Source organism: Saccopteryx leptura, chromosome 1, assembly GCF_036850995.1.
Source record: "Saccopteryx leptura isolate mSacLep1 chromosome 1, mSacLep1_pri_phased_curated, whole genome shotgun sequence".
In the NCBI taxonomy this organism is placed as follows: Eukaryota; Metazoa; Chordata; class Mammalia; order Chiroptera; family Emballonuridae; genus Saccopteryx; species Saccopteryx leptura.
The window spans coordinates 197,554,776-197,582,330 of NC_089503.1; the positions used below are offsets into that span (position 1 = coordinate 197,554,776).

At 53.1% G+C, this 27,555-nt stretch overlaps 1 protein-coding gene across 1 annotated transcript in view; it reads right to left on the reverse strand.

Moving 5' to 3' along the window:
- SEC24D (SEC24 homolog D, COPII coat complex component) overlaps nt 1-17,248 on the reverse strand; it is a 60,400-nt gene extending 43,152 nt beyond the window's left edge. The window contains exons 1-7 of the mRNA XM_066384370.1: nt 17,057-17,248; nt 14,841-14,999; nt 7,390-7,516; nt 4,930-5,078; nt 3,543-3,806; nt 3,190-3,317; nt 1,478-1,589 (exon numbers count right to left, since the gene is read on the reverse strand). Of these exons, the coding sequence (XP_066240467.1) occupies nt 1,478-1,589; nt 3,190-3,317; nt 3,543-3,806; nt 4,930-5,078; nt 7,390-7,516; nt 14,841-14,958 (898 nt within the window). The 5' untranslated portion in view covers nt 14,959-14,999; nt 17,057-17,248. The remainder of the gene's footprint in view (nt 1-1,477; nt 1,590-3,189; nt 3,318-3,542; nt 3,807-4,929; nt 5,079-7,389; nt 7,517-14,840; nt 15,000-17,056) is intronic.
- Between the last annotated feature and the right edge of the window lie 10,307 nt (nt 17,249-27,555).

Consider the following 27,555-nt stretch of genomic DNA (forward strand, 5'->3'; position numbering starts at 1 on the left):
TGAAGTTCAAATATAATTTAAAACTATACTATGTTATGATCAAAAGAACATAACCATCATAGGAAAACTCACTGAGTGTCAACTGAGCTGCAGACACTGCTCTGCAAAGGACACGGACAGTACGCACCACCCCAGTAACGCAGCAAGGGTGTGACGTCAGATGACGAGTGCTGGGAGAACGCACGTGGAAGCCAGAGAGGCAGACATGGCAACACTGCAGGTACTGCTGAGCAAAGACCCCAGGGAGAGGGTACCCTGGCCCGGCCCCGGGCAGGTGTTAGTGCTCACGTTACCAAGGGTGGCAGAGTGGAGGTGCAGAGAGGTGAGAGGAGCAAGGTACAGCAGGCAGTGGGAGGGTGCCTGGACTTGTGTGTGCAGGTGCGTAAGGCAGGCAGGTACATGAGGCAGGCAGGTGCACGAGGCAGGCAGGTGCGTGAGGCAGGCAGGTGCATGAGGCAGGCTGGTGCGCAAGGCGTGCAGGTGCGCGAGGCACGCAGGTGTGTAAGGTGTGCAGGCTCTGCACGCAGCCCCTCTGCCTTGCTGGCTGCCTGCTCTGCAAGGACAGCACTGAGAACGGCTCAGAGAACGAACTCAGGTCCGGAGACCCCCTGCTAGAACCTGGCTGGCTCCATGGCTCCAAGATGACACAAAACATTTCTTTGCACACAATGTTCTATTTCTAGGACTGAGCACACGAGCCAGGCACACCACACACAAAGAACCTGAGACGTCTGCTCCCACTGGGACGCACTGCACCTCGGCATAAACCACAGGCACTACGCTCCTGGGAAGACCGACCGTACAGGCTGATGGGGCAGGACAGGGACTGCAGACAGGGCAGGAGGGAAGAGCCTGTAAGTGCCCCACCACCCTCATCCTGATTGAGAGAGGGAGAGCAGGCTCAGGACGGCGAGGACTTGCTGAGAAGACGCCACTGGGGCCGTCCTCCAGCCCCCACTCTGCTCGCGCCGCCCACCAGTCCCAGCGCAGGACGTGAGGTGACAAAAAGGGGCGTCCAGCAGCGAAAGCAGAGGGTCTCTGACCCTGCTGTGTCGCTGCCCTGACCCTCAGGGGAACTCTAAAGGCCTGCCAGCAGAGAACAGAGCTCAGTGCAGTCCCTGCTCTGCACGCCACTGCTGATGGCAAGTTCACTTAGTGCTGTGCTAAGTGCTCTCTAGGCACCGTGTGGGGGAGGGCTCAGCAAACCACATGGTGAGTGCCAGGCTGTGTGCGGAACTGAGGCCAGCAGAGCTCAGGTCCCAGCCTCAGGTCACACGCATAGAGGGTGACAGAGCCCGACCACTGCATGTGTCTCCTACCTATGCCCTACGGACATGGAGACAAGTCCTCACAGACTCCCCTGGAAAAGGGGATCCATCAGTAAAAGCATCACAGAAGGGCACCCGTGTTATGAGCTTTAAAACAATGGTACGGAATCTGGTAAACTTCAACCAAAATGACCGCTGCGGATCAATACCTTGGTCCTGCACCACGCAGTCCGTGGTGACCAGCGGAGGGACCTGGCCTCGGGCACTGGTGGCATACACCTGTCCTCCTCTGGCAGCTCGGTCGCTCTCAATCACCTGGATCTGCGGAGAAGATGTCAACAGCAAGTCAGAGTCCAGGTCTCCCCAGCGTTCTCCACCCCTGGCCTGCCCCGCCCGCATTATCCACACAGGAAAACCGGTATCGTATTCCGTGGGCTCATCGCAGAGCAGAGTCTTCCCAGAAGCCGCCCTGTTGCCAGGCCCGCCATGGCCACCGTCACAGGTCTAGACCTGCAGCTGCCAAATGTCACTCTCAGGACTCCAAGCTCTGACCTGACCTGCACAGAACTTTGCTTTTATTCCGTTTGTTTAATGGGACCGTAGATGAGCATTTCTCAAAAAAAAAACCTGATAGGAAAATAAATTGAAAATAACTTTTGTAAAGAAAATACTTTTGGCCGTTACACAAAAGTCTAAAAGGCTAAAGAAATGACTGAATCTAGAAGTGATTTGTGACATAAAGCTGAACAAGTCTTCACGAACTTCCTGCTCAAATCCACTTTCTCGTTCGTGTCTGCGGCCCCTACCAGCTCCCCGAGACAGGGGATAGACCGCAGGGTCCCCGGGGGTTCCCATAGGACAGGAGTCGACGGGACACAAGTCCCTCAGTGTGCTGTTTCACTAGAAGACATCCCATATTTCTCTAAGAAAACATTTAGTGATGAAAAATGGAGACAAAAAGTTTTCTTTCTGTTGCGCTTGCTTTGGGGTGAAGACGGGGCAGGCTCCAGCCGTAAGGAGCTCACAGAGACAGAAGGGACCCCAGGGACTCCTTTCCTCCCTCCCCCTGCCTCCTCCCTCCTCACAGGACCAAAGGAGTGGGGGCTCCTTGTCACACAGAGCCACCTAGGAATGCTGACTAGTCACCCTCCACCTGGGTGGAGAGGAATGAAGTCAGAGTTCTAACTGAACAATTTTGTTCAATATGCAAAATACACTTCATACTTTCACTCTCCATGGGGGTCTTAAAAGTGTCCTTCAGTGGCACTGACCGGTTGGCTTAGTGGTAGAGCGTCGGTCTGGCGTGTGGGAATCCGGGTTTGATTCCCGGCCAGGGCACACAGGAGGCGCCCATCTGCTTCTCCACCCCTCCCCCTCTCCTTCCTCTCTGTCTCTCTCTTCCCCTCCCGCAGTCGAGGCTCCATTGGAGCAAAAGATGGCCCGGGTGCTGGGGATGGCTCCTTGGCCTCTGCCCCAGGGGCTACAGTGGCTCTGGTCATGACAGAGCGACGCCCTGGATGGGCAGAGCATCGCCCCCTGGTGGGTGTGCCTAGTGGATCCCGGTCAGGCACATGCGGGAGTCTGACTGCCTCCCCGTTTCCAGCTTCAGAAAAATACAAAAAAAAAAAAAGTGTCCTTCAGTTACTTAAAAGAGCGTGTTTATCAGGACAGACTCACTGACAAGGCCTCCCTGACACTAAGTTCTGCCAGAACACGCCACATGAAGGCCGAGGGACTCAGCCGAGTTCAAGAGGAGCAGAGAGAAGCTCCCGGGCCGTGTCCGTCCTGAGACCCATATGCCGAGCACGCACAGGGAAGGACGCCCACTCTCCGTGAGGGGCAGACGGCTGTCCCCGAGCCTCTGAGAACAGCGCACAGGGCGGCCCCTCGGGAGGGCCTGAGGACTGAGCAGGGCACTTACAGGGCTGGGCACAGAGTCAGGGTCCAGCTTCCTTGGGGCCGGGGCCAGGCCGGCCATCTGCGCAGGTCCCCCAGGGAAGCCTCCTGGATACGTGAGCTGCGCCCCCGGCATCTGGGGGCCATAGCCGGCTGTTCGGAAAGAATTGCACAAAGAAATAACTATAGCCCAACTCCCAGAGGCGGGGCCCACAGAGCATCCTGCTTCTCTGTCAGGCCCGCTGCCCTTCTCCTGCTTTCACACAGGTGGGGCGGGACCCGTGACCCCCGCAGCGCCCCTTCCCTGAAGCTTCGTCCTTACAGCAGGAACACAGCTGACCTGAAGTCGGGGCAGCCCCAGGGAGCCCCGCCCCTTACCCGGCTGTGGGGGACATCCTGGGCCCAGGGTCTGTCCTGGGAGTGGCGGGGGCTGCAGCTGGGTGCCCGGAGGAGTGGGCCCCGGGAACCCGTCCTGCCTGTGCCCTGGTGGCGGTGCACCGGGGCCGTTCAGAGCCACAGGCGGTGGTGGCAGAACCTGAGACCCTGGCTGCAGAATGGATGGCTGAGGAGGCCGTGGAGGACCCTGCGAGGGTGCGGATGGGGGGCCCGAGGGGCCCTGGCTGGGGGGAGCCATGCCCGAACCTGCAAGAGAGAGAAAGAAAGAGAGAGAGAGAGAGAGGACCAGTCACCCACATGCTGCATTTCTGCTCTGACTTCTGCACTGGACGTGGCAGGGACACTGTCCTGATGTAAAGGAAGGAAGCACTCTTACAAACCAAACTTTTTTTTTTTTGCCCAAGATGAAACCTTCAATCAGAATGTGACACAAATACTATTTGGGCATTTTATACTGGAGAGTTTTTAAAAGGGTAAAAACAAATGATTTTAGTGAGGAAATTAAATTTTAACTCAGTTGCATCAATTTTCTATGATACATGGCATTAATTAAGGAATTGTGTGTAGCCTGAAATCTAGCAAGTCCCACAGAAGAAATGCCACAGTGTCACAGGCACGACTGGAGTGGCCCGCGCAGTGGGTTACCTTGCCCTGTGCTCCATGCCCATGGGGGCTGCAGACCGGGCAGAAGTAACCAGGGAGAAGGGATGGGCCTCTCACATCGAAAGCAGTGGTCCAGCCAGACTGTTGTTTGCCTCACCTGGTCATGCGACACTGAGTTGCCTCACTTGCAATCAGTACGAGACAGGAAATATTCTGAGGGTTCACACTGATGATCCTAAAGCACTAACTCTACGTGATGGAAATGTTCCTCACGAGGCGAGAAGGCTGACCCCAGAAAACCCAGCGTTTCTGTGACGTGACTCTCAGCACTGATGGCCTCTCCCATGACTGTCCTGCTGGCTCGCGGCCCAAGCCCCTCTCCCTGTGATCTGAATGCTCACACTGCTTAGACACAGCACTTCTGTTCCGTACATCAGGGCCCCAACTGCCCTCACGGATCTTCAGACAATTTCACTATTCTAATCTTTATTTGTGACCTTGCATTTCTTTTTCTGTCGTTCTAGTATGGAACATAAGGTATTCTGAGGGTCCTTCAATTACCTTGAAATAAATGGCAGCATGATCAGGGAAGGAATTCGTTATAGCCACACACAATGCAGACAAACAGTACAGAAATGCCCCAACGACTGTGTCGGTCGGGTGCACCAGCATTGCGTCTACTTCGGAGAGGAAGAGCGCCTTTCTCAGCGTTCTCATGAACAATGCTCATGACAGGGGACAGAGAACCCTGGCCAGGAACCTGTACCGTAGCTGTTGATGTGCATGGTGTTGAGCTGACCGCCCAGCTGGGAGACGGACGAAGTGGACATGGGACTCGGATACGACGACTGCGCAGTGGGTGAGTATGGGGCGTAGGAGGGTGCTGCACTGTTGATGGGCAGAGCACCTGGAAATCTGGAGAGGAAGGAGGATACTGAGCAGTAAGGCAGAGTTTCACATATGATGACATACAACGAACATCGATGATGTGTGAAGCTAAACGAGCCCAACCACAGGGCACCAGGGAAACGTCACAGTGAATCACACAGCCTCATCCTGGTGACCACGGAGGCTTAGCTTGAATTCCAGACCTCTCCCTGACTCTGTCATCTTCACCCCGTTTCCAATCTCATTCACAGTTTAAGTTGCAGCAAGTGGACAGTGGAGGAGACGGGCAGAATGTGGGGGTGCCTGGCCAGGACTCGCAAGCAGAGCAGATGCCTAAACACAGCTGTCACACGGGTCTGGCCCAGGCCAGTGCAACGGCCGGCTTAGAGGGAACTGTCCCCACCAGCGGAAACGGTGTTGCCACGGCTACCGTGCATGGAGTCCTGCCTGGGTGCTGTGCATGGCACATGTCTCCTCCATGCACGCTTCAGCCCCTCATCCACACGGACGACTGTTTCAGGCATGTTTCTGGTCCAGCTAGTCACATCTGAGCCCAGAGCAGCAAGCACATCCTGCCTCGAGCCATGCTGTGCTCTGTGCTGAGCCCACGGCCACAGAGAGGGTCTGTCTGAGGGCAAAGTCCATAGCTCACTGACTCCAAATGGACAGGACAGAAAGATCAGCCCTATCACAGCTAATACCAGTGACCTGAACCTGCTCTTAACTTCAAAGGAGCTGTTTGATGTTCGGATTTCTTCTTAAAAAAAAAAAAAGAAGAAAAAAACCCCTGAGATGTTTGCAGTTCAGAACAGTGAGTCTCCCAGATCTCCTGCGCTGTCCCCTGCACTGAGAATCTGCATCCTCTGGGCACACATGGGGAAACCAGGCCATGGGGGCCACAGCAGCCCAGCGGCACCCACAACCACACCCAGGAGCAAGTGAACGGCTGCAAGCAGAGCAGGCTTCCTGGGCTTCAGGCCTTTGGCTCCACTCTTCCTGCAGGGCAGGGGGGCAGGTCCCAGTCTGCACTTTGACTTCCTATTCCAAACTTTTATTTACTGATGGATTTGAGGAAGAGAGAAAGGGAGGGAGGGAGAGAGAAACAGAGAGAGAGAGAACGCACACGAGAGAAAGACAGAGACGTGGGTTTATAGCTCCACTCAATCCTGCACTCACTGCCTGCTTCCCGTGTGTGCCCTGCCCAGGAACGGACCCTCAACCCTGGCTTACTAGGACGACGCTCTAACCCGGTGAGCCACGGAGCAGGCTGCCCTTTGATCAGCCCTCTCTCCGATCATAGCCACAGCCTGTCAGTTGCCCACCCTGTCTCCTAAAGCCAGCCTCCCCCGCCCTCGCTGCCACCACCCCAGCAGCAACAGTGACCAGGACAGAGGAGCCAGGACACGCCAGCCTCGCAGATGCCCTATGAGAGGACCACCACGATGACTTTAAACCCCCAGGGACTGTTCTCACTAGCAGGGACTACAGTTCCTTGCGAGGGTGACTAAAGGGACCATCAGCAGGGTCCAGATCCACACGGGGTGGGGGTGGGGGTGCTCCTCCCCCCACAGCCCCAACTGGGCTGCCTGACAGCCAGGAAGAGACCTGAGAAAATGGCTGTCTCTGGCGGTCTCTGGGGGAGTTCCAGCATGGGCACTGTATGCAGGCTCCACACCGTCCACAGCAACGCCTCACAGGACAAGCACGGGGCTTCCCCGCGGAGAGTGTGATGTGGCTCTACTACCAGGGCCGGTCTGAGTGGACTACGGTGCTTGAGGCATCCACACCCCACACCTGCTTCTCCAGGCCCACCTCCAGCTTGCCCTCCTCACCTTCTTACAAATACAGACCCGAAGTGTCCTTCCCCTGCTCTCACTACTGCCCTGCCACTCAGGAGGCCCTCCCTGGACATCCAACCCCCCTCAGGGGCCGCAACCAGATTTAACTGTTTGTTAAAGGCTGAATCGAGCTCCTACTGGCACTGAGCTCAGTACCATGAAGAAACAGAGACCAGGGGATTTAAGACTCCATTGGGGACTCCTGGCCAGAGGCATCTGAAGGGAAGTACGATTCATACAAGACTCTAAAACAAGATGAATGGAACCCCCAGTAAAACTTCCGGTGTTGACACAGCAGTCCTGATGTATTTTTAACGTGTACTGGTATTGTTTCTTTCTCTTTGCTTTGCGAAGCGCTTCGTGTCCAGGGCAGTTTTCCCTCTCAACCAGGTGGCCAGGTCAAGAACGCAAACTTGCGATCAACAAACACTCAAGTTCAGAAAGAGCTTGTTTGACAATGTGAGCAGAATACACCTATGAGGGCTGACCCACGCACTCACCTTTGGGGAGGATGACCCTGGGCAGGAGCTCCATTCTGACCAAACTGATGGGGTCCAGGAGGTGGGAGGCCCTGAGGCAGCCCCACCCCAGGCGCAGCCCCCATGGGCCCTGTGGGCTTCATCACACCTGCAAAGTAGGGCACGGTTAGAGGGAAGAAGTGCAGAGATACCTGTGGGAAATGCATGGGGGGGGATGATGGAGCAGAGAAGAAAGGAACCGTTTTCACACGAAACAAGAACTAAAGCAGGAGCCGTGAGTTTTGCTTTGGTACGGGCACCATGACAGGACACAGAACAGAAGATACCAGAGGGTGTCAGAAGACCAAGCTGGACAAAAGTCAGGGTAAGACACACAGCATCCTAACTCCAGCTGTGGAGCAGAGCCTCTGAACTCGCCCGTGTGAGTGAGCGCCTGAGAGAAGCAGAGAGGGGCCCACTCCCTAGCACCCCGGCATGGCCTGTGGACTGACCACCGTCCTGGGCTGACCACCATCCAGGAGTCCAGACCTTGCTCCCCAGCCCCCCAGAGTGCAGCCTGCGGGATGACAACTGTCCCGGGCTACCACTCGGGGCTCCCCAGGCCCCGGCTTCCCAGGACCCCCAGAGCGTGGCCTGTGGGATGACAACCGTCCCGGGCTGACCATCGCCCCAGGAGTGCAGACCCTAGGTGACAGGCAGCTGCAGCCGACTGCTCGGTCCTCCGTGTCACGCATGGTCTGGGTGCTCCAGCCGTGGCTGCATGCTCAGTCACAAGCAGCTCTTCCGGGACAGGCCTTGAAAGGCTTCTCTCTAGACCTGCTCTCAGATGCTTCTCTCTCTTCTAGAGAAAGTGGCACAGGAGACCAACCATGGAGCCCGCCATCAGATGCACTAGAGAGGTGTGTCTCTTGACACACTAGCAGTGTATCTGGCTAGAAGTGAGGACCTCGCTTTCCCCTCTCAACTGGAATACCGGTGGCCCCTCTTAGCCTGTTAAAGGACTGGAAGAAAAGGTATGTCTTCTGTTTGCCCTCCAACCCCCATCCTGCGGGTTTCTGCTCCAACCCGTTCCATTCTCGGGGACCGACCCTGCTTTGTGGCTTGTCCTCAGTGACCTCCTAGTGGCCTACTGGACACACCTGCTTGTGATCTCACAGTGCTATTTCATACTCAACACACTTTTCTTCTTTTATCTTCCTCTGGAAGATTACCTCCCACCCGTGCCGGCATCCACCCAGGAGGAGTGTCTCATGTTGTCATCATAACACACCCGAGAGCATGGGGCCAGATGTGCGGGTGACCTGGAATGGGCACGGCCAGGGAGGGCAGTACCCCTGAATAACAGCCAACCTCACAGATGCGTCTTCTCTTAAAACAGGGCTCCTCAAACGTAAGGAAAACTTATATTCCCTTTACAGTCAGTTTTATTTACCAGTTTTTTGTATACCTAGAACAAAACCAAAACTACAGTTCTTATCACACGACACTTCTACACGAAGTTCTAAACCCCAAGCCCAGCCACTGAGAAAATCTGAGGCCAGTGGTCACAGGTACCAGCTCCGCCCACCACGTGACCGCTGAGACCCTGACAGGACACCACAGTCATTCAAAACCTGGCCGCCAGCACTGCCGTGGCGATAACGTGCCCGTCTCTGAAGACAGTGCTGAGTGCTCAACACGCGGAGGGTCCAGGAGCACCCAGAACGGCACTGGGCACATAAAGGCAACCACTCACGACCCCGGCTCCGCGCCCCGGCCACGTCCCACCTCCTTTTCTCAGGGGTTCACGTTCTAGCAACATGGGTGCACCATCATTATATGCACACTCGTATTTTCACTTTTAACACATTATTTGGGACAAAAGTGGGGATTTAGTAAATTCACAATTTACTAAAATAGTAAATAATTACATGCACTACAAGAAACCAAAGCTATTCTCACGTCTTAAGGAAAGAAGGATGGAAGCAGCAATTGCATCAAACCTTACACGTGGGTCCACAGAGGGTCAAGGCCAGGCCCCGGGGGGGCCCCTATGAATGCTCTGTACCTGCTAATAAACTTCTGCCTCTAAAAACAAAACAAAACCAAAGAATCATGATTCTCTTGTACTTATGCAAAACTGCGTTATACACCAACCTTACTAAAACTTTCTTTCCCTTTTATTTTTGTATATCAACTCTACAGCAATGATTCAAACTCATTCTCATTCACCATACTCAAGGAGCCCTCGAGGCACTGAGCTCACACAGACAAGATGACAGTATTCAAACCAGCAGCGAGCATGAGGAGTGGCCCTGTGCACAGGGACGACCGGACCCCTCCAGGGACTTGAGAAAAGTTCAGAGAGGAGCTGCTGAGGGAAGCCCTGAGGACAAGCCCGTGGTCACTCAGGACAGGGATTCTGGGTGGAAGCAAAGCTGGGCACAGGTAGGAGACAGCCTGGCATGGTCGGGACTCCCTGGCGTGGCACAGGCTTTGTGGAGAGGGTGGGAAGGGCCCAAGCAGAGGGCATCCAGGTTGGCTGGGGTCAGACTGCAAAGTCTCGTGTGCATTTGGACTTCACCCTCAGGGCAAGGGGCGCTCAGGATCGCGTTATCTGCAGACACAGCCATCCACTGGCCACATCACTAGCATTGAAAAGTGATCAGAGATAAAGAGAAGTCGGGTTCTTCACAGAGCAGTGTGAGACTCTCAGTAGGAAAGGAAAACTAGACCATGAGGACTGAAGACGCTTACACCAAAAGGAAACACCACCATCAGGGGCCAGCCTTCACGCAGGGTGCATACACTGACTAGCCTGCTCAGTGCCAAGGCTGGGTCCTCCCTGCTGGCCTCTCTGCAGGGTCCTGAGCAGGACAGACGGAATCTCTGTTTCCTGGATACTCTAACTCAGCAAAGCCACAACACTCGGGGCCCTGGCTGGGGCAGAGACGTGGCTCTGGGTGGAGAGGCAGTGGTCACTGTGGGACCAGGCCTCTGGGGTTGCCAAGCCTGGCTCCCTGGTTCCCTGATGCCCGTTAACAAATCCCTTCTGCGGGAGTGGTTTCTGTCATCAGCAAAGATACCCTAACTGAAATGTCACATGAGAGCACAACTTGGCTTTGGCCCTGGAGCTGACAAACTAAAACCCAATTAAAAACCATTGGTAAAAAATATGTGCATTAGAATACACAAAGACCAGCTCGCCCGGTCTGGGTAGGCTGACTCGCAATGACTATGCGGGGCGGATGCCGACAGAAGCCCAGCCTGAACCCCGTACACCAACAGCTCTTGCCTCTCGGCTCCCAGACCAGTGGTCCTCAGCCAGAGATGGGTCTGCCCCTGATGAAGGGACATTCAGCAATGTCCAGGGGTTCTGGTTGCCCCAGTGGGGTAGGAGAGCACTGGTACCCGATGGACAAGGCCAAGGATGCTGCTAACCCTCTTACAGCGCCCAGCACAGCCCCCAGTGCAGAACTGGAGGCCCCAGGTGTCCACAGTGGGCGGAGGAGAAGCCCACTCCCAGAGCAGAGCGTCCAGCCAGCCCCCCTCCCCATGATGTAACGTGGAGTGCGGCCTTCCCAAACTTGACGTGGGGTCTCACCCTTCCTGGCTCAAAGTGCTTCCATGGCGCCCACTGCCCCAACACAAGCCTGACACAGTCTCCAGATGGCCAGTTCCGATCCGGGCACCTCTCACCACTCCCGCGGCACCACCGCCATGCACACCCTCCCTCAGGTCCTCTGCAGGGCCACACCCATCTGGCCACCCTCACCTCCCGTTCCCTCCAGTCTCCCTGCACCCATTACATCTTGGTTAGGTGGCCCTATCTGTGCCTCCACACCACCCTCCACTTCCTGGTGACAGATCTCCCGGCAAGGTCCTCATCAGCCTCCTTAGTGCGCGTCCTCCTGGCAGGCGTACAAGGACCGAGACTAGGTGCGCTGCCCTCGCTACAACATCACCACAGTCACATGGCTCCCCCAGTGGGATTGTGCCATTTGGTGCCACCGAGCAACAGCGTTGCACAGAGAAACGGAGGGAGACGGGTGTGTGAGGAGCCATGCCGTCCGCCCTGCCAGACCCACGGCAGGACAGAGCCTTCCCGAAACCACAACCGAGCTGCCTATGTCTGTCAGGGCACCGACAGAAGCGTCACCACAGGACGAGAAAAGAAGGCACATACACCTGCTAACGACAAGATCTGAGGTTGTCAGCACAGGAAAATAAAGGCTAGGCGCAGGTGCAGACAGCCTCCCATCACTAAACAAAAACATCACAATTTACAGAGGAGCAAGCGCCCAGGGCCTGATAGCTCAGGGTCCCCCTGAGAACTGAACAAGGAGCAGGGGTCAGAGCAGGAAGTGACCCCACAGAGACAGAGGCTTAAACGTTGGTCAATGCCAGTGCGTTCTGCTGAAGGGAGCAGCAGCTTGACGCTCACTCTCTCGTGAATAATTACTCAGTGAGCGCGCTCTGCTCCAGGCTGTCTGTGACCTCGCAGCATGGTGAACGGCAGAACCAGCACAGGCGTCAGAACAACCCAGGAGGGGCCTGGGGAAGGACCGTGGGCAGCATGCCTGAAGCGCCACACCGGAACTGCGTGGAGGCAGAGCGTGCGGGCAGGCCCTGCGTGGGGCCAGGTGACAGCCGGACAGGCTTTCCAGTAGAGCAGAGGGCAAGTCAGGGCCCAAGCAAACCAGCCCCCAAGTGACGAATAGCTTAGTGTCCCTGGAGTGACAGGTGCGGGAATGGGGCCGGTGAGCTGAAATGAAGAAAATAGGTAAAGTAACAAGGGCCTGGGAGCTTCCAATCCACTCAGGGTGAGGGGAAGCCATAGACTCTGTGATCCAGCTGAAGGGGGTCAGCACCGATCTGGTATAAAGCCCAGCGGCCAGGACTGGATGGCGGGGACAAGGCAGGACTGGAGAGAGGACCCGGGGGAGAGCTGGGAGGCTGGACAGGAAGAGAGACAGGACACAGAGGAGGATGCAGGTGCGGGAGGTGCTAACAATTACCCAGAGGACTTTGGGAGACCAACTGGTTTCGAGAAAGTAAAGGGGGAAGATTTTTTTGTTTTTGTTTTACACAGTAGAAGTTTCTAATTTGAGAATGTGAGATGCTACCAATGAGTGAGATATAGAATGCCAGGAAAAAATTCACAGTAGGCCCTGGCCGGTTAGCTCAGTGGTAGAGCATCGGCCTGACATGCAGGAGTCCCAGGTTCGATTCCCGGCCAAGGCACACAGGAGAGGCGCCCATCTGCTTCTCCACCCCTCCCCCTCTCCTTCCTCTCTGTCTCTCTCTTCCCCTCCCGCAGCCAAGGCTCCATTGGAGCAAAGTTGGCCCAGGCGCTGAGGATGGCTCCATGGCCTCCGCCTCAGGTGCTAGAATGGCTCTGGTTGCAACAGAGCGATGTCCCAGATGGTCAGAGCATCGCCCCCTGGTGGGCAGAGCGTCGCCCCTGGTGGGCGTGCCGGGTGGATCCCGGCCGAGCACATGCAGGAGTCTGTCTGACTGCCTCCCCATTTCCAACTTCAGAAAAATACAAAAAAAAAAAAAAGATAAAAATTCACAGTAACAAAACCAAAAACGTGAATTGTTTTGGAAAAGCCAGGTTGTGCCTACGTCACCAGGCAGGCCACCGAGAACAAGGTGTGGAGTATAGGAGGGACCTGTGAGCTGAAGAAGCAGGTCTGAGAGACAGCTCTTTGCACAGAATGATACAATTTCAGGGAAACCCACAGAGCGAGAGGAAAGAGGGCGAAGAGACAAAGAAGGAGAACAGCAACACTGACGGCGGCGTGGAAGAAGGGGCCTGTTAGAAAGACCTGTCCAGAAAGACACCAAGAAAAATAACAAAGGATAGTGTCTCTGAAACCACAGAGAAGAGGGTTTTGAACAAACAAAAGCGGTAAACAGTGTCAGATTCAAAAGTGGACAGGACAGTGTCTATCGCATTCTGGAACTGGAGGCCACGGATGACCCGGCGGGAGAACGAGACAGAGGACGAAGCCCAGGCTGTGGAGTGGACATGACGCTGAGCCCCAGGGGAACAGAGAACTTGAGTGGAGCGCTTGTTGAAGACGACAGCTGTGAAGAGGAGCAGGGGTGGGAGGTGCTGAGTGTCACATTCCAGCATGCACTAGAGTTTGCTATTGTGCCCGTGAGGGCCCTGGGTACAAAGCCCTGGCTATGCCACCAGCTCTGAGACCTTGGACAAGTCACAGCACCCCAGACACTCCGTTCTTAGCTACAAAATAGGGCTAAGCATCTACTGCCCATCACTGCGTGCACATTAAATGAGGTTGTGCATGTCAAGCTTTTCGGATCAGTCTTTGATACATGGTGAACACTTGAAAGAGAGTAATTTATACAATTGTCATTACACATAAACCCAAGGGATGATGGACCACCTGACAGAGAAAACTTGAGAAAGATGGGTTAGTGGTTCCTAAAGGATCCAGAGAGACAGTACCACGAATGTTATGGGAGGACCAGCCCTGGACAAGACAAGCATGCCTCAGCCAAAGGTCTGTAAAAGCCAGAGGTGCCTGGATCTTCAGGATGGCTTTCTATAGGAAGTCCAGTCTCGGAGCGTCTTCCACAGCAGACGGTGCATGGCTGCTACCCCGGGGCGCCCTCACCCCTCAAGAACTCCCGCTCTCCACACCTGCTATCCTACCTGGCACAGCCTGGGTTTTACATGTCTGAGTTGGGCCTCGTGAGCCCCAAGAGACACTCACGGACACACACACAGCCCATTTCCACCAAGAGTTTGAGCTGAATCCCTCGGCATTCTCTTAGAAACCCCAAGAACTGTCTTACACAAACATTTCCGGAGAATCTGGGACCATCAGATCCGAAACAAGCTATTATTAGCCTCACTCATGGCTCTGAAACCTGGTCTCTCAGGGCAACCCCTTGATAAAGGGAGGAGGCTTCGTGGGTTCGCGGCCACCGGAGCAAGGGCAGTCCCACTCTGTTACCTCTTTTATTCCCACGTTTATTCCTGAGGACAAGAGTCCCCACTGGGCATCATATTTTAAAGCAGCTAACATTGTACAATTATAAACTTCAAGGCACAGGCATGTACGCTCTTACCATTGAGTACTCTTAACTGTGCAAATCTAAGGATATTTTTTCCAGTATCAAAACTGATTGTATAATGTTACTGCCAAGCCCACTTGAGCATACACATAGCTATCGAGTGTTTTTCTGAGCGTTTGCAGTGACACCACACCCAAAGAAAGTCTAAAATAAAACACTAGGGACTCTTCTTTGTTTAAATCTACACTTAAAAACCAAACTCGTATTCCACACCGTAACCAAACTGGTGATGTGGCTCTTCCCCGAGAGCCTTCTCCAGTCAGCTCGGGCCACTGTGTTATGTAACAGCCGTCCCACGCTCCCAAAGCACTCCTTTGGGAGATCACGGGCCTCTGAGCCTGAGAGGTCAGCAACCGTGTACACGTCAGAACCGCACACTTTACCTGGTGGAGCGCCTGTGTGAGACGGGTCCCCATAGTGGCCGTAATGCGGTGGAGAAAGGCCCATCCCGGACTGGGACTGAGAATACGGGGGTGTCGCCACGTAACCTTGTTGACTCATTGTGGAAATACCATTCCAAGAGACAGTTCTACAAAAGAACCCTGTAAACAGAAGGGAAAATGATGTCAACAAGAGGAACAGGTCATTGGACGCTATCAAAAATGTAAGCACTGTTCATGGGTGTTTCTGCTGGTTTGAGGATGGGAACAATCACCAGGCACACGAGACATCTTCACAGCATCCCCTAAAATACTCATAGACTTCAGGAAGTCACCCTACAGTCCTGGGCAAACTCTCAGGTATGAAACCCGCCCAGCTGCCCAGCACTCTGCGTTGGAAGACTCACATGTTGCAGACAAAAGTGGGCCTACTTCTGTGCCTCTCGTTTCCACGGCCCCACCTCAGCGCAGAGCATGCCACGGGCAGTGTTCCCGTGCCACTCAGCTCCCTGACTGCATTAACTGGCAGCAGGCTGCAATCAGCTGTTGTATAACCTGTGTTTTTTATAGTGCCATCCTAATCGGTCATTTTAATCAGGCACTTAGGGCCGGGAGAAATCAATAGTCCAACGAATACAGCACAAGATAAAGAAGAGGATAATGGACTCATGAGTCACAAGTCAACTCAGCCAGGTGGCGGCTGACAGCACTGGAGAGTTGTCAGTGGTTTCTCGGGCCAAGATGACAGACTTCTTTCTGACTTAACTATCACACCTTTGAGAACATATGCACAAGTATTTAAGGAACTAAGGGAAAAAGTGCAATTTCATATGTGTTTAGGCAGGCACGCACACACAAACACAACAGATCCATCTTGATTGTACTGAGAAAACCAAACAATTTGTTAAGATTTTTCCATTTTCCAGGTTTCACAAAATTGACTATTTTTTTAATAGTGACCATAGTCATTCTATTTACTGATTGATTTTTATGGGGGGGGGGGGCCGAACCACCGTTGTTCCATTCATCCACACATTCACTGGTTGATCCCTATGTGCCCTGACTGGGGATTGAACCCGCCACCCTGGCATGTCAGCCCTGCAACCAACTGAAACACCTGGCCAGGACAGAACTGTCTTCTTTAAAAAATGTACATCCAGGCTGAAAAAGAGAAGTGGGTTTTCACTCCTATCGGCCAATCCTTAGCTGTGCGTCTTGGAAGAAGCTGAAGACCCTCTCTGGGCCTCGTTCCCTCCCACAGAGCGAAGCCTCCACAAGCCTTTCCAGCTGTAAAGCACCAATTCTATAATGTCTCCCCAGTGTCTCCCCCGGTTCAGGAGTCCTCTTCCTTCTGTTGTCTTACGATACCTTTTAATGTGAAAGATGGGTCGTGCCTACTAAGAACTGAACTAAATCAAAATTCAGGAAGAGGCATTATTCACTGGAGTCCTTTCCCATTAAACTCTTGAAGTTTGGGTACTTAAAGTAACCAGGTGAAAACTCCGTGCGACCAGGCGGCATCAGGCAAGGGCAGGGGCAGAGGCAGCCACGCAAGGGGGAAGCCCAGCCCGGGCCGCGCCCCGCCCGCCGGCCCAGCAGGGAGACGTGGCAGCGCGACCGCAGCGCGGGGAGGCGTTCCAGCGCCTGTTGCCGCGCGACGGGGCGAGCCGGCGTCCGGCGGGTGTGCGCAGGAGGCCGGTCCCCGGCCCAGCTCAGCTCCCTGCGGGGCTCCGCTTCCAGGCGCCACGTCAAACTTCCTCGCGCTGCCCCAGCGGCAGAAACCTGAGTCAGCGGCGGCAGCGCGACGTGGCGGCGCGCCACCTGGCACGGGAGGGCCCTCCGGACCTGCGCGCCCGCCGCCCGCTCCCCCGACGGCCAGCCCGGTGCACGCCCGCGCCGAGGCCGGGACCAGACCAGCCGGGCCGGGTCGGATCGGAGCAGCCCGCGTTCCCGCCGGCAGGTCCGACGCCCGCAGACACTTCCGCGCAGAGACCCCACGTCCCCGCCGCCGGGAAGCGGGGTGAGTGGCCACGGACACAGGAGAAGGTGCTCCGGACCTGCAGCGAAGCGGCATCGGGGCTCGGAGCCGGGGGCCGCCCACGCCCACGCGCTCGGTCCGGTCCGGTCCCGAGCTGCACGGCAGGGCCTGGAGCGACCCGAGGTCCGCCAGCCCGCCCCGCGCCCACGCCCATACCGCGAACCCGGGGTCCCGTCCGGACCTGCGTGACCCGCCGCCGCCCGGCTCCGCTCCCGGTGCCTGGCGCCCCAGCTCCCGCTGCTCGCGCCGCGCCTTCCCGTACGGCTGTGCCCACAGGCTGGCAGCGCGCGGACTTCAGCCCGGCCGGCAACTGCCACGTCAAAACTCCCGGCCGCGCGTCCCCGCACCGGGCCGCCCCCGGGGCCGCGCTCCCGCCGCGCACGCGCGCAGGGCCACGGGGGGGCGGGGCTATTGGTATGCTGGGCGGGGCCAGGGCCGGGACTATGTTAGGGTGGGCGGGTCTGGGGCGGGGCTATAGCAGGATGGGCGGGGCCGGGTTAGGGTAGTATGGGAGTGACCGGGGCGGGGCTATAGCGGGGTGGGCGGGGCCTTTCGCCCAGCGGCTCGGCAGTCCGCGGCGGGCCCTCCCTCTTCTCTATCCGCCTTTCCTGTTTGGTTTGTTTGTTTCCGTCCAACAGGTCACAGCTTTTTAAGGCTATGGCTCAGTCAGCGCCTCTTTGCCGCGTAGCCTGCAGGACGGCGGGAATGCGTGTGACGGTGCATTCACTCTTCCCCTCGCATGCTGCAGGTCCATCCATCCGCGCCCTGCGCGTTCCTGGCGTGCCCGTACATCGTAGGTGCTGCGTGGCCTCTGTGAGAAGGTGCCCGATTCCGGACCTCCACGGGATCGCGGGGGAAGACGGACCTGGCCCGTGTCCACAGCTGGAGGCCGAGATCTGCAGTGCACAGCCAGGGAGGCAGAGCTGTCCTAGCTGGAAAGCATGGGCAGCGCCGCCGTCTTCACTGAAGCTGGGAGTGCTGACTTCTGTGTATTCCTTCAGCGGAAGTCTACATGCCCCCTGTCTCTGGAGTAGGGTGGCTGACCTCACCCCAAAACGTCTCAGGGATTGCCACGTGTCTCCCACCCAGCGTTTAGCTCCCTCTGTTGTGACACAGCTGGGAAAGAAAGGCCGCCTACATGAGACCTAGAACTTGACCTCTCTAGCTTTTCAGGAACATCTGTCTGGTCTCTCTCTCTCTCTCTCTCTCTCTCTCTCTCACACACACACACACACACACACACACACACTGCTAAATAGAAAAGCCTTCAACCAGCCCTCAGTTTGCTATAGCTACCACTCAGATCAAACTTACAAAAGGTAAAAGTACAGCCGTGTTTTCCAAATATACTTTCTTCTGGGATACAAGAAAATACAAGCTACTGGACACATCCCTTACTGAGGACACACCTCGGTAAAAACATACATGAGGATGATGCTGCCCTGAAATGCTACATGAGTTCTGCAGGCGTTCTAAGCTGTCCCAGCTCTCCCTGCTGTCCCAGTGTGATGAAGACGAAAGGTCCCTCTTCCACTCGCCTTCTGCGAGATCCCAAGCAGTGGTGCCCTGCCTACAGCCAGCTTCAAGTCTGGTCAGGTTTGAAAATCTACAATGAAAATTTTGTTTGAAATGTGTTTCCTCCATCCTCTGCATGATGACAATATTGGATGGCGTTTAGGAGGCTCTGTCCTATGTTGAAGCAGTATAGCTTTACATAACAAGTAGCAAATTAAAAGCCAATTTAAGTCACAGCCCTAGCTGGGTAGCTCAGTTGCTTGGAGCGTCGTCCCAGTGTGCCAAACTTACAGGTTCAGTCCCCAGTCAGGGCACATCCTAGAAACAACCAATAAATGCACGAATAAGTGGAACAATGAATTAATGTTTCTCTCTCGCTTTCCCTTTCTCTCTAAAATCAAATAATTTTTTTAAGTTGCTACATCTCAGCTATGTCACAATGCAGGCAAGTAGTCACTTGGAAATAGGAATACCATGTGCTCCCGGGTTCACTTGTGCCTATAAAACCACTAAATTTGAATTTGTAAATTCATTCTCACCCCTTGCTCAGGAATATCAGGACAACTTGTGGTTTCAGAGGGCAGTTTTAAGTTTCTAAATGTTCAAAACTGGAAGAGATTTTAGAGAAACGGATATTCAATCCAATATTCATTGAGGACTGAGTCATTTTATAGACTGAGGCACTGAGGTTCAGAAAATGAAAATGACTAGTCTCAGCCTTAGTTGGAAAATGTACCTTCTGATTCTGATTCCAAAGGTCTTTTCACCTCATATGTTTTTCTTTTTGATAGTGCTCTGATTTGCTATTCTCCATTAACTGGCTCTGCTTTTTTTCTCCTGTGACTGCCTTATCATCAAGATTTCAAATAACTAAAATACTAATTGATCACATAGTTCCACCAGTGATTGGACTTAAACTCACAAATATCTTTTTCTTATGAAATGGACTTCTGGTTTCAGAACTGCTTCCCTCTGGTGGTGCCAGTGCCCACCCCTTAAGTGTGACAACCTTCTGACCTTCTTTCTGTGGTCAGATCACTGGCCTTCACCAGACCTGTTGCCACCTGAGCTCAGCCTCTGCCCTTCCATGTCACCCTGGTAACGACACCTTAATTGCCAGATGAGGTCACAGGGAATGCCGGTGCGCTGGAGTTCTGTCTTCTGTAGGGTCTTTCTGTTCTAACTTTCAAAGAAGAAAGTGGAAGCCCTGGCTGGTTAGCTCAGTCGTTAGAGCATCATCCTGAAATAAGGCTGTGGTTCCATCCCTGGTCAGAGCACACACAGGAAGTGACCAATGAGGGCCCAACTAAGTCAAACAACAAATGAATGCTTCCCTCTCTCTTTCTCTCTCTCCCTCTCTGCCCCTCCCTCTCTTTGTCTCTCTAAAAATCTATTTAAAACAAAATTTTTTTTTTTTTTTCATTTTTTCTGAAGCTGGAAACGGAGAGACAGTCAGACAGACTCCCGCATGCGCCCGACCGGGATCCACCTGGCACGCCCACCATGGGGCGACGCTCTGCCCACCAGGGGGCGATGCTCTGCCCATCCTGGGCGTCGGTCGCCATGTTGCGACCAGAGCCACTCTAGCACCTGAGGCAGCGGCCACAGAGCCATCCCCAGTGCCCGGGCCATCTTTGCTCCAATGGAGCCTTGGCTGCGGGAGGGGAAGAGAGAGACAGAGAGGAAGGCGCGGCAGAGGGGTGGAGAAGCAAATGGGCGCTTCTCCTGTGTGCCCTGGCCGGGAATCGAACCCGGGTCCTCCGCACGCTAGGCCGACGCTCTACCGCTGAGCCAACCGGCCAGGGCCAAAACAAATTTTTTTTAAAGGAAGAAGAAAGCAGAGAGTCAAGGCTACAAAAGACAATCCTCAGGGAGTGGCTTTCAAAAAGTCAGAGCTATGATGTTCTGCAGTGTAAGTAGTTTAGAGGTTTCTGATTCCCCACCCACAAACAATTTGAAGAAGATTTATATTTGAAATAACTGAAATGGCCAAGACCTGGGCTGTGTTAAATACGGGGAAGCACAGTAAATAAGGCCCAGTTACATGGCGTGGGGGCCGACGTACAGTAGGCCTGTTGAGTAGCAACCAGTAACAGTAACAATAGAGTTCCAGTTTTCATCAGGGCCAACCACAAGCTGTTTCTGGAATTACCGGAAAAAAAAAAAATATATATATATATATATATATTTTTTTTTTTTTTTTCTTTTTTAAACAGCAGCTTTACTGAGATATAATTAACAACCTGCCCGTTTAAAGTGTACACCCAAAGGTCTGGATACTTCTGCAGAGGTGTACTGCCATTGCCACCCCTTCAGAACGATTTTCATCCCTCTCCTACTTCCTGCTCTCCCTCCCCTGCCACAGCCCAAGGCAACCACTGCTCTGCTTTCTGTCTGTGCAGATCTGGACATTTCATACAAATGGGACCAAACAAGATGTGGTCCTTTGGGACAGTCCTTCCACCTAGCAGCCTGTCGTACGTTGGAATATGTATCTGCATTCCTCTCCTTTCTGTGCCAAGTACCGACCACGGGGTGGACACAGCCTCCCTCGTTCACCCGCCCATCAGTGAGGGCACTTAGATGGCTGCCCCCCTCCGGCTATTATGAATAATGCTGCTATAATTGTTCACATGCAAGTTTTTGTCTGGATATATCTCTTCATTTTTTCCTGGGAATTTCAAATTAACAATGCACTCTCAAAAATGAATAAATCCATCAAAAAGCCCTGACAGTCTGGTTTCAAAGTCTGTGCTCTTGGCAGTGACGCCATGTTGCCACTTTGAGATTTTAACTTTAGAGTATGCAATGTCCCCCCCCATAAAAAAAAAAAAAAGAAAGACACTTAAAACTATTGAAAATAGAAATCTCTGGTGAGAATGAGCAAGAAAAAAAGGTGGGGGGGGGCACAACTAAATATTTTAAGTATAAGAAAACCTGACTTCATGACAGGTACTAAAACAACAAAAAGGTCCGAGACAGTTATGAGTCACTTTATGTTAATAAGCTTTAAAACCTTAGATAAAATCGTCAAATTCTAAGGGGAAAAAAAGAAAAATGTAACTTACCCAAGCTGATCCAAGAACTAGGAAAACGTTAACTGTGGACTTACCATGTGAGCCGGCAGTTCCACTCCTGGTGGAGTGACTTTCGGAAGATGTCCGATGTCACGCTTATTGCACCGCACCGCAGTGGCTGTGGCCACAGAATGAGCAGGGTGGCACCACACTGTCAGGCTGACTCTGGTTTGAGCCCTGATCTCCACTCGCTCCTAGTGAGCAAGTTGCATTGACTTGAGAGCCTTTATTAAGCAGCGACCCTGCCCAGGATGCTGAGTCCTGTGGATTCAGCATCAGGTGAGACACCCTGCTGCCTGCAAAAGGTCCAGGAATCAGACAGGGACTGGCAGGCTACAGAATCCGGCCCGCCTGCCTGTTTCTGTGTAACCTGAGAGCTAAGGGTGCTCTTCACATTTTTAAACAGTGGGGGAGGGGGGGGGGGAGAGACAAAAGAGTAATATTTTGTGGCACACAAAAATTATATAATATTCACATTTCAGTGTTCAAAACGTTTCACTGGAACGAGCTATGGTGCTCCTAATGTACTGTCTCTGGTGCGCGGTAGCACAATGGCAGAGTTGAGTAGTTGTGACAGAGACCGCAAGGCCGGCAGAACCCCAAATACACCTGGACCTTCCCACGGTCTCGTGGGACCTACAGTTCCAGACGCAGGATCAGGGCTCTGTGAGGAGCTGAGGCCCTGAGCACAGGACGAAACTGGGCAGGAAGAACTGGAAGTGGATTAAGGAGGGGGCTGGTTCTAAGCAGTGAGGAGGGGAAGGCCTGACCAGACAGATCCACCTGGGTTAGAGAAAGGAGGAAGCAGAGCAGGGGGCAGGAGAGGTGGGTGGAGACCGGTGAGGACACTGTGGGCAGTCTTCCCAGGGGCAGGCATGTAAGGGGTGAACAAAACCCAATTTTTATGCAACTGCTTATAAGGAAGTTACTCTCATCTTCAGAATATCAAAAGCTTGCCTGACCAGGTGGTGGCACAGTGGATAGAGTGTCGGCCTGGGACTCAGGGGACCCAGGTTCGAAACCCCAAAGTCACGAGCTTGAGCACAGGCTCATCCAGCTTGAGCATGGGCTCACTGACTTGAGCGCAGGGCCACTGGCTTGAGTGTGGGGTCATAGAAATGACCCTATGGTCACTGTCTGGAGCCCAAAAGTCACTGGCTTGAGCAAGGGGTCACTCGATCTGCTGTAGCCCCTGGTCAAGGCACATATGAGAAATCCATCAATGAACTGCACATATGAGAAATCCATCAATGAACAACTAAGGTGCCACAACAAAGAATTGATACTTATCTCTCTCCCTTCCTGTCTATCCCAATCTTTCCCTCTCTGTGTCTCTTGCTAAAAATAATAATAATATTGAAAACTTGTTATGTGACATTTTATCCCAAATATTTCCCTTTTAACTATTAGGGTTGAATTTAGAACTAAAAGGCCTGGTAACTCAGCAGAATAACGGTGGGATGAAACAGAAAAGTGCTAATATGCTACCTTAAGTCAGTGCTTGAATATATGATCATTACCAATAAATGATTTTCCTTTGATTCCATCCTCAAATCCACTCATGTGATCAACTAGAAAAATAATACGTTTCTATGTATATATTGTTGCTGCCAATAAATATTAGAACTTGAGTTTTGGGCATATTACACTTGTGGCAGAGATGGCTGGTTTTCTTCTGGAACACACTGCCTTCTGAGCTCTAACTGGTGTGAGGCTGCAGCCCCAAGCCCCACTCCTTCACCAGAGTGGGAATCATTGCTGCAACTTCTCTGTCTCATCTTTACGTTTTTCATCCTGATTCTCTCCGCTTCTCACAGGCTGGGCTTAGATGAGGCGGTCAGGCCAAATTCATCATCCAGCTGAGGACAGTCCATAGGATTGATGGCCAAAAACGTTTTGGAACCCGGATTTCTCCATGAGCCAGAACCACCTCCTCACCTTGAACCCCTGTCTACCTCCAAGCTGTTACACAAGAGAAAAATAAACTGTGTAGTTTCAGCTGCTGGTTTATGGGTGGGGGAAGGGCCACTTAAAACAAATACTACTACTTTAAAATCAGTCTATTTTAAAAATTAAGAAAGACACTGGTAAATTTTGCTGGTCAGGGTAAGCCTGCCACGGACAAACTGATGAGCATAGACTGAGACGGGGAAAGACCGTGCTGCTGACCACGTGGCTGGAGATGTGCGGACAGTTAGGTGAGGCTTTTGTTCCCAAGGGGCCCAGCGAGGACCACAGGCCCCGGTGGGTGAAGCTGGAGGTTCCTGGGAAAGGGGGCGCTGTTCTTACGGGTCATCAGAGGGGAGAGGGATCTGCTGGCCTCCCCTCACACGGCCTTCCCATGGAGGAAGCAGTGGTTCCCCTTCTCAGGCCCCGCAGACCCAGGGGCTGAGTCCAGACCCGGAGGCACTGAGAGGTGTGCGGCTCCGCCTGCTGGGTGAGGTCCAGAGTCACCCCGGCCCTCCATGGTCCTGCGTGGGTGGCAGGCAGAGTGGGCTCCTGGCTTCTCGAGCGCCTGGCCTCCAGCGCGCGGAGCGATGGTTCAGGGTGACGACTGGAGGGGTCCCCGAGGACGAGCACATGGCAGGGCACAGCCGGCCGGAAGTCTCCAGCACGAGGTCAGGAGCACGTACAATCCTGGAGGGACATTCAGGAAGTGCGGCATCCATCACCCAGAGTGGGTACGGAATTCCGCCACCTAGCGCCTGTGCGCCATTTCCCGTAGTGTGACTTCGTCCTGGAATCACTGGCTTGTGAAAGTGACACACACACACACCCCTGCTTCGGAGGAGGTCAAGGGGATCAGGTGACCCTGCTGACCCGGAACTGGACCCAATAGGGAGAGGCTCCTCCCGGACCCCACTTGTCCTCGGAACATGGGTTCCGCGCACAGTGGCCCCGGAGGGAACACTTTCACGGCCGCACCTTGACACAGCTGTGCTGGATCCCAGGGGAGGCCTGCACGTGGTCAGCAGGTCGGGCCAGCAGCGTGGGTGGGGTCACGTGTCCGCCCAGCAGGTGGGCCTCGGGGGACTCCCCTTGCCTGGGAAACCTGCAGCCCCCCAGTCCCGGGCCGCCCCCCCCCCCCCGGGTTGCGTCGCCCTCCTGCACCTGCCAGCGTGCCTGACCACAGCTTAGGTCCGTGCCAACAATGAGTGGCACTTGCTACCCTTGGGGAGACGCGCTGTCTCCAGGCTTTCCCCACTGGGTCCGGGGGACGTCTTCCTATCTTCCTCATTTGGGTTCAGTCACGGGTCGGGTGTGGGTTCAGATGAACCACCGGGACGCAGTGAAATGGGGGTTGTGAACTCCCCGAGAAATGGGGTGAAGGGACTTGTCTGAAAAGGGCTGATGGTGCGGAGGGAGGTTGAGGCACGGTTGGCAAGTGGACGCAGGTTTGCGCTCACTGTGATTGACAGGCATTGTGAAGGGGTGCAATAATAAGCTAGTGTCTTTCTTGGGCCCTTGAGTCTGCTATGGGTTTATAGGTGACTGGTTTGGGCAAGGGGCCCTTACCCCAGCTGGGGGAGACCCTGCGAGGAGGGGCCAGGGTGGGGACAAGTTCAATCTGAGGTGACTGTGACATCCCAGTGCTGATAGCATGTGTGGATTGCGGTGTTTCCACCTGGGGCCAGGGGTGAAGTCTGGTCTTGGGGGCGAAGTTCTCATGGTCATGGGTAAGTCTAGTGCAGGTTCCTTTTGGGATAGCTAGTGGGTTTCACACCTAGGGGCTGGACATACAGATCTGGAGCCAGGAAGGGGCTGCATGGTAGATAAAGAATGCAGCCCCTGGCACGCCCAGCGTTTAGGTGTGACGTTCTAGGGCAGTGGTTCTCAACCTTTCTAATGCCGTGACCCCGCAATACAGTTCCTCATGTTGCGGTGACCCCAAACCAAAAAATAATTTTGGTGGCTACTTCATAACTGTAATTTTGCTACAGTTATGATTTGGAATGTAAATACCTGATATGCATTATGTATTTTCTGATGGCTTTAGGCGACCCCGCCGGGGTCACAACCCACAGGTTGAGAACTGCTGTTCTTTTTTTTTTTTTTTTCCTGAAGCTGGAAACGGGGAGAGACAGTCAGACAGACTCCCGCATGCGCCTGACCGGGATCCACCCGGCATGCCCACCAGGGGCGACGCTCTGCCCACCAGGGGTCGATGCTCTGCCCCTCCGGGCGTCGCTCTGCCGCGACCAAAGCCACTCTAGTGCCTGGGGCAGAGGCCAAGGAGCCATCCCCAGCGCCGGGGCCATCTTTGCTCCAATGGAGCCTTGGCTGCGGGAGGGGAAGAGAGAGACAGAGGGGGGGGGGGTGGAGAAGCAAATGGGCGCTTCTCCTATGTGCCCTGGCCGGGAATCAAACCCGGGTCCTCCGCACGCCAGGCCGACGCTCTACCGCTGAGCCAACCGGCCAGGGCCGAGAACCACTGTTCTAGGGAGCCAGCCTCGCAGAGGCAGAAATGAGATTCTCAGACGTGTTTTTATTGAAGCAAAAGCTGAAGTCTTTTTTCTGGAGGCAACACATTAGGTTGGGTTTGTATTCTTTTGCTTTCATGACTTGTTGGCTTTTAACGTGAAGTGCACTCATTTCATTTTTATTAGTAATATTTCAGTTAGTAGTTAGCTGATTGGATAGTTATTTGAAGGGTGTTTCAAAGTGAAATAAAATGCACTCATCTTGGTTTAGCTTGCATAAACATTTAGCCTTCTTTTCAGAATATAGAAAGGTATGTACGTAGGCAGTAAAAAGAACTGTTATAGTTTAGGTTGAAATAATTCATTCAATGGTCTACAGTGTGTTCGTAAAGTCATGGTGCACTTTTGACCAGTCACAGGAAAGCAGCAAAAGATAATAGAAATGTGAAATCTGCACCAAATAAAAGGAAAACTCTCCGAATTTCATACCTATTCAGTGAAGTTCGATGTGGGCTCACACACAGATTTTTTAGGGCCACTTAGGTAGCTATCCTGTATAGCGTCTACAGACTCGTCGCTGACTGATGGCCTACCAGAATGGGGTTTCTCCACCAAACTGCCGGTTTCCTTCAACTGCTTATCCCACTGAGTAATGTTATTCCCATGTGGTGGCACTTCATTATAAACGCGCCGATATTCACGTTGCACTTTGGTCATGGATTCGAATTTAGCAAGCCACAGAACACACTGCACTTTCCTCTGGACCGTCCACATCTCGACTGGCATGGCTGTGGGCTGCTCCGCTGTATACACGGTGTTACGTCATCATCTGCACATGCACACATGCTGCCACATCATCCTACAGAAACTGGGAGGGTTTTCCTTTTATTTGGTGCAGATTTCACATTTCTATCATCTTTTGTGCTTTCCTGTGACCGGTCAAAAGTGCACCATGACTTTATGGACACATTGTATTTCTGATTATGATATATATATAATCTAAATATTAGTAATAAAAAAGTTTTATAAATTTGTTTACATTTTATATCTCTTATTTCACACCAGAAAAACAATTTTAATGAATGCTTTTTATTAAAAATGCCGTTGTCTCTCAAAAAACAAAATTTGAATTGTTAGTATATTCTGTGGAAGAGAAACAATACCTAAATTATGATTTATGAAATAAAAGATAAGAAATTTAATTTGCTACCATAGAGCCACACATCTTATTTTTTAACAGTTTTATTGATATAATTGACGTACAATAAATTAAACATACTTAAAGTGCTCAGTTTGATGTTTTGACATGTGTATACACTTGTGAAATTATCATAATTAAAACAAGTAACAAAGCCACCATCCAAGAAGCTTTCTTGTGCTGCTTTGTAATCACTTCTCTCTCAACCCTTCCACCCTCAAGAAACCACTAGTCTGCTTTCTGTCAAGGATTGGTTTGTGTTTTCTGGAGCTTTATAGAAGTAGAATCATATTGTATATACTGTTTGGGGTGGGGGAGTCTGGCTTATTGTACTCGATGTAATTATTTTGAGATTCATCTATTTTGTTGGTGTGCGGGTGGCTCATTCCTTGTTATTGTTGAATAGGAATTTGTTCAACGGACACATTCACACTGAGGATTCGGTTTCAGCATATTAATTTTGAAGGAA